General features: G+C 34.3%; 2 protein-coding genes across 2 annotated transcripts in view; one reads left to right on the plus strand and one right to left on the minus strand.

Moving 5' to 3' along the window:
* The window catches only part of LOC130191295 (PPP2R1A-PPP2R2A-interacting phosphatase regulator 1), an 8,774-nt gene extending 8,028 nt beyond the window's left edge, over positions 1-746 (minus strand). The window contains 1 exon segment of the mRNA XM_056410996.1: positions 1-746. This exon segment is cut by the window's left edge and continues 35 nt beyond it. Coding sequence (XP_056266971.1) covers positions 1-60 — 60 coding nt within the window. The 5' untranslated portion in view covers positions 61-746.
* Positions 747-6,962: 6,216 nt separating this feature from the next.
* Positions 6,963-7,500, plus strand: part of LOC130210035 (schwannomin-interacting protein 1-like) — an 8,714-nt gene continuing 8,176 nt past the window's right edge. Inside the window, exon 1 of the mRNA XM_056440034.1 lies at positions 6,963-7,120. Coding sequence (XP_056296009.1) covers positions 6,963-7,120 — 158 coding nt within the window. The remainder of the gene's footprint in view (positions 7,121-7,500) is intronic.

The raw sequence follows: 7,500 nt of genomic DNA on the forward strand, positions 1-7,500 counted from the left end.
GCGTAGCGCCCCGCCCCCGCCAGCTGCGCCTGCGCACTGGTCCACCTCCATCCGTTCCATCGCTCTCGCTCCGCAGGCCCGGCGGTGGCGGCGCCAAAGCAGCCGGCCTCCGACCCACCGACGGCGGCGTCGGGCTCTAACTCGAGCCCGGTGGAAGCCCGAGCCCGCAGGCCTCGCGAGCAGCGGCCAGCGAGGGAGAGCAACAGAGACGAGCCCCGCGACGCGGAAACACACTTTTTTGTCTTAATGGCGTCGGGCTGAAACGCGCCGTCGGTCCGCGGAGGCAGCGCGGAACTTTTTTTAGTTATGCGAGTCCGCGCCGCTGACGTGACTTTAGGATGTAGCGGCGCAGCTAACTTGGGTTTTTGCAATAAAAAAAATTAAAAGATCCGAAACCCTTCGAAGCCGCTACCGGGTCAAGTCCTCCGGGAGACCCGGTCCCACGGCGCCCCCCAACTCAACGAGACCTCCAGGAGAGTCCCGGAAACACCGGAAAAATATCACTTTGAAAGATTTTCACAACATAGAGTCCTTCACCAAATAGAGGTAGTTCACCAACTGGGGAAACAGCGCTGCCCTGCGGCCGCGCGGGGAACTGCAGCGCCGCACAGGAGCGCGGGAGTGAAGAGCTTATTAATTAACACTTTAATTAATGTTTCTCTCGTTATGACTTGTAAACAACATAATAGCACCGATATAGAGTCGGTATAATACATTTTATATATGTATATATATTTTTTTCTTTTTAATGTGTTCATTTAAAATGGTTTAACCTCTTGATATTTTTTCTTTTTCTTTCTTTCTGTAAAGCACTTTGTATTAGTAAATAGTTATGCTGCATAAATACAGTTCGTAATAGTTTAAATTATTAAAAAAACTTGTATTAAATAAATCAAAATTGGACTATTATGGACATATTTATTCCCTGGGAAGAAATGATGGCTGATCCTAAGAATTAAAAGCTTATCCATTATTTTGTTTTTGTATGTATTAATAATCATAATGATCTCCTAAATTATGCTAAATTATGAAAATAATTAAATTATTTGAACAGTGTATGGAAAATAAACTTCATCCTAAAATTCTAAACTAGAGGCGATTAAAAATGTCTCAAATCAGAGTGAATATTACAAAGATATTAAAGAATATTTATACATTATATATAAATACATTAATCATGTCATGCATCACAGTAGATAGTGAATACAGTTCCCTATAAATACAACTTAAATAAAAGAAATATTAAAGTTGAGGCCTGAGGAGCTGTGAGATTTATTATCATAATATTATGAAAATATTATTTATCATGAGAATATTATTTATAATGAGAACATGATTTATTATGAAAATATTATTTATAATGAGTACATGATTTATTATGAAAATATTATTTATCATGAGAATATTATTTATTATGAAAATATTATTTATAATGAGAACATGATTTATTATTGGCTGTTACAGGATCCTCAATCTGCTTCTAGTCGTCATCTCCGAAAAATGGTGAAAGGGGAAACCGGCATGTAACCCCTTCAATGCCGGAGACCGGAGACCAGAGACTAGAGACTAGAGACCAGAGACTAGAGACCAGAGACCAGAGACTAGAGACTAGAGACTAGAGACCAGAGACTAGAGACCAGAGACCAGAGACTAGAGACCAGAGACCAGAGACTAGAGACTAGAGACCAGAGACCAGAGACTAGAGACTAGAGACCAGAGACTAGAGACCAGAGACCAGAGACCAGAGACCAGAGACCAGAGACCAGAGACCAGAGACCAGGACCAGAGACTAGAGACCAGAGACCAGGACCAGGACCAGAGACCAGAGACCAGAGACCAGAGACCAGAGACCAGAGACCAGAGACCAGAGACCAGAGACCAGAGAGAGACCAGAGACTAGAGACCAGAGACCAGAGACCAGAGACCAGAGACCAGAGACCAGAGACCAGAGACCAGAGACCAGAGACCAGAGACCAGAGACCAGAGACCAGAGACCAGAGACCAGAGACCAGAGACCAGAGACCAGAGACCAGAGACCAGGACCAGAGACCAGAGACCAGAGACCAGAGACCAGGACCAGAGACCAGAGACCAGAGACTAGAGACCAGAGACCAGAGACCAGAGACCAGAGACCAGAGACCAGAGACCAGAGACTAGAGACCAGAGACTAGAGACTAGAGACCAGAGACCAGAGACCAGAGACTAGAGACCAGAGACTAGAGACCAGAGACTAGAGACCAGAGACCAGAGACCAGAGACCAGAGACTAGAGACCAGAGACCAGAGACTAGAGACTAGAGACTAGAGACCAGGGACCAGAGAGAGATACTCAGTAATAATAATGAGATATTTAGTCATTAATATGAGATACTAAGTTATAATATGAGATATTTAGTCATTAATATGAGATACTAAGTTATAATATGAGATATTTAGTCATTAATATGAGATACTAAGTTATAATATGAGATACTTAGTCATAATATGAGATACTAATTTATAATATGAGATATTTAGTCATTAATATGAGATACTAAGTTATAATGTGAGATACTAAGTTATAATATGAGATACTTAGTCATAATATGAGATACTAAGTTATAATATGAGATATTTAGTCATTAATATGAGATACTAAGTTATTATATGAGATACTAAGTTATAATATGAGATACTTAGTCATAATATGAGATACTAAGTTATAATATGAGATATTTAGTCATTAATATGAGATACTAAGTTATAATATGAGATACTTAGTCATAATATGAGATACTAAGTTATAATATGAGATATTTAGTCATTAATATGAGATACTAACTTATAATATGAGATACTAAGTTATAATATGAGATACTTAGTCATAATATGAGATACTAAGTTATAATATGAGATATTTAGTCATTAATATGAGATACTAAGTTATAATATGAGATACTAAGTTATAATATGAGATACTTAGTCATAATATGAGATACTAAGTTATAATATGAGATACTTAGTCATAATATGAGATACTAAGTTATAATATGAGATATTTAGTCATTAATATGAGATACTAACTTATAATATGAGATACTAAGTTATAATATGAGATACTTAGTCATAATATGAGATACTAAGTTATAATATGAGATATTTAGTCATTAATATGAGATACTAAGTTATAATATGAGATACTAAGTTATAATATGAGATACTTAGTCATAATATGAGATACTAAGTTATAATATGAGATATTTAGTCATTAATATGAGATACTAAGTTATAATATGAGATATTTAGTCATTAATATGAGATACTAAGTTATAATATGAGATACTTAGTCATAATATGAGATACTAATTTATAATATGAGATATTTAGTCATTAATATGAGATACTAAGTTATAATATGAGATATTTAGTCATTAATATGAGATACTAAGTTATAATATGAGATATTTAGTCATTAATATGAGATACTAAGTTATAATATGAGATATTTAGTCATTAATATGAGATACTAAGTTATAATATGAGATATTTAGTCATTAATATGAGATACTAAGTTATAATATGAGATACTTAGTCATAATATGAGATACTAATTTATAATATGAGATATTTAGTCATTAATATGAGATACTAAGTTATAATGTGAGATACTAAGTTATAATATGAGATACTTAGTCATAATATGAGATACTAAGTTATAATATGAGATATTTAGTCATTAATATGAGATACTAAGTTATTATATGAGATACTAAGTTATAATATGAGATACTTAGTCATAATATGAGATACTAAGTTATAATATGAGATATTTAGTCATTAATATGAGATACTAAGTTATAATATGAGATACTTAGTCATAATATGAGATACTAAGTTATAATATGAGATATTTAGTCATTAATATGAGATACTAACTTATAATATGAGATACTAAGTTATAATATGAGATACTTAGTCATAATATGAGATACTAAGTTATAATATGAGATATTTAGTCACTAATATGAGATACTAAGTTATAATATGAGATACTAAGTTATAATATGAGATACTTAGTCATAATATGAGATACTAAGTTATAATATGAGATACTTAGTCATTAATATGAGATACTAAGTTATAATATGAGATACTAAGTTATAATATGAGATACTTAGTCATAATATGAGATACTAAGTTATAATATGAGATATTTAGTCATTAATATGAGATACTAAGTTATTATATGAGATACTAAGTTATAATATGAGATACTTAGTCATAATATGAGATACTAAGTTATAATATGAGATATTTAGTCATTAATATGAGATACTAAGTTATAATATGAGATACTTAGTCATAATATGAGATACTAAGTTATAATATGAGATATTTAGTCATTAATATGAGATACTAACTTATAATATGAGATACTAAGTTATAATATGAGATACTTAGTCATAATATGAGATACTAAGTTATAATATGAGATATTTAGTCATTAATATGAGATACTAAGTTATAATATGAGATACTAAGTTATAATATGAGATACTTAGTCATAATATGAGATACTAAGTTATAATATGAGATACTAAGTTATAATATGAGATACTTAGTCATAATATGAGATACTAAGTTATAATATGAGATATTTAGTCATTAATATGAGATACTAAGTTATAATATGAGATACTAAGTTATAATATGAGATACTTAGTCATAATATGAGATACTAAGTTATAATATGAGATACTTAGTCATTAATATGAGATACTAAGTCATAATATGAGATACTTAGTCATAATATGAGATATTTAGTCATAGTAATATTATGTATTCGTCATAGAATGGGCCATAGGAGCCAAGAGGTTAAATGTGGGAGGTGAGGAAGGAAGGAGGAGGAGGAGGAGGAGGAGGAGGGAGGGGGGAGGAGGGAGGAAAGGGGACGTCCAGCCTTCCTTCCCCCTGACGGATCAAACTTCTCTGTACCCTGTGAACAACTTTCCGGTACCGATGGTTCCGTGACCGCCGGAGCTCCGGGCCGCGCGCCTCACGCAGCGCGCCGGGCGGCGTCAAGTCGCAGGGATCCGGGCCCGCCTGGGAGTGACGGTAGGTGGGGGAGAAGCTCCGCGGCTCCCCGCTGCTGGTCAACAACAGCCGGGAGACGAGCTCCTCCTGCGGGGGAGTCCGGACTCAAGAGGCTCCGACTTTAGAGAAAGTACCATGAATATAATATGTAGCTCTGAACAATGAGAACACACGAGTGTTACTTTACAATGATTGTAATCCATCATCAACACCGATTATTAATTACATATATACTAGTAATCGACCCATGCCATGCATATACATATATATATATATATATATATATATATATATATATATATATATATATATATATATAGATACATATATATGCATCATTCAGTAAATCAATATTAAAAGAGTAAGTTAAAAAGCAGAACTAACATCACAGTTTATGAATATGTGTGTGTGTGTGTGTGTGTGTATGTCTATGTGTGTCTGGGTGTGTGTGTGTGTCTGGGTGTGTGTGTGTATGTCTATGTGTGTCTGAGTGTGTGTGTGTATGTGTGTGTGCATGTCTGTGTGTGTCTGTGTGTGTATGTGTGTGTGTCTGTGTGTGTCTGTGTGTGTGTGTGTAAGAAGATTTTAATATTGATGTAATTTATGTAATAATTGAATTTATTCCACAAACTATTCACTTTATTGATTGATTTTCATCTTTGATTCCACTCGACTTTATTTCCTCATATATTAATTAAGTGTATATTAAGTGTTAGTGTAATAGTGTTTCAGAGTTAGCATTTAGTAAAAGTCAATATAATTTTACTAATAGTTTGACTCGTTCTTCAGTCAAAGTGTTGGTGCAGTTAAGAAGTTATTAATGATGTCATAAGCATTTGTTTCTCTGTAAACGGTCAACAGTCATCTGCAAGATCTAGAGTTAAAGTTCAGAGAACGAACTGAAGAGACTTCATTAAAATGTGTTTCAACACTTTGAATGAAGTTTTTCTGAATAAAAAGCCTTTAACGCAGGAAACTGACTCCAGAAGTAGAATTCAACACAGAAAGCTCGTTACCGTCTGATTATGTGATATTAACTCAGAATGAATGTTTCCTCATGGAGGAGCTTGAACACATCTTATAGATCCTATTGTCATATTATTGTTTTTAATATTTTATTGTACTGTGTTTGTTCTTTGTTTAGGAATGATGGATGGGGAGAAAGAGACGGCCGAGGAGGAGGAGGAGGAGCTTCATCCTCACCATCACATCGAAGCAGCGGCGTCCTCTGTGGACTGCCAGGGTTTTCCCATCATGCACTGGGAGGACCTAAGCCTGTGGATAGCTGAGTTGGAGAAACAAGAGCAGGAGAGGAGGGAAAGGTCAAAGGTCAGCTATGAAGACAAAGCAGGTGGTAACGTTTACCAAAAGACTACATTTCCCATGATGCTCAGCGTGTTTACAACAAGTTCTGACTGGCAGCTCCGTTTACACACACACACATATACATTATATATATTATATTAAATAATATATATATATCATATTATTTAATATGATATATATAACATTATTGAAGACGATATATTTATAATTTTAAATAACATTATATATATAGTATTATTTAATATTATATATATAATATTGTATGTACATATATAATATTATTTAATATTATATATATAATATTATTTAATTCTATATATATTATATTATTTAATATTATTATTTGATCTCAAATTCAAGCCAAAAGGTGACGATACGTTAATGTTGTTTTTAACGAGTTTCTGCTGACAACAAACAAACAAAAATCAAACAATTATTGAAGGAAACCCTGTTTGATGCTTTAGCGTTGCATTGTGGGAAATGTAGGCTCCGCTGTGTCCGGAGCTGGACCCGTGTCACAGCTCTTTGTTGGTTGAAGCTGATTCAGAGACGTCTATAAACACCATGATGATGATGTGTCTCCTGCAGAGCGCGGCGGGGGGGCGGGCGGAGGGGAGTCCGGGGGGAGAGAGGAGAAACGGCAGGGCGGAGGAGCAGGAGGAGGAGCAGGAGGAGGAGCAGGAGGACGGCAGGAGGTGTCGGGGAAACGTCGCCACGTCACGGTAACGCAGATTATTCACTGTGGATATTATGAAACAAACTTTAACGGATGCTTTAGTTGAGTTGAGTGAGTCAAAAGCAAGTTTGTGTTTTATTTCAAAAGAACATAATAATTATTATCTAATAGTTACTGAACTGTTTATAACTATAGTTTATAACCATAGTTTATAACTATAGTTTATAACCATAGTTTATAAACATAGTTTATAACTATAGTTTATAACTATAGTTTATAACTATAGTTTATAACTAGTTTATAACCATAGTTTATAAACATAGTTTATAACTATAGTTTATAACTATAGTTTATAACTAGTTCATAACCATAGTTTATAACTATAGTTTATAACTATAGTTTATAACTATAGTTTATAACTAGTTC

The sequence above is a fragment of the Pseudoliparis swirei genome, chromosome 3 (genome assembly GCF_029220125.1).
Source record: "Pseudoliparis swirei isolate HS2019 ecotype Mariana Trench chromosome 3, NWPU_hadal_v1, whole genome shotgun sequence".
In the NCBI taxonomy this organism is placed as follows: Eukaryota; Metazoa; Chordata; class Actinopteri; order Perciformes; family Liparidae; genus Pseudoliparis; species Pseudoliparis swirei.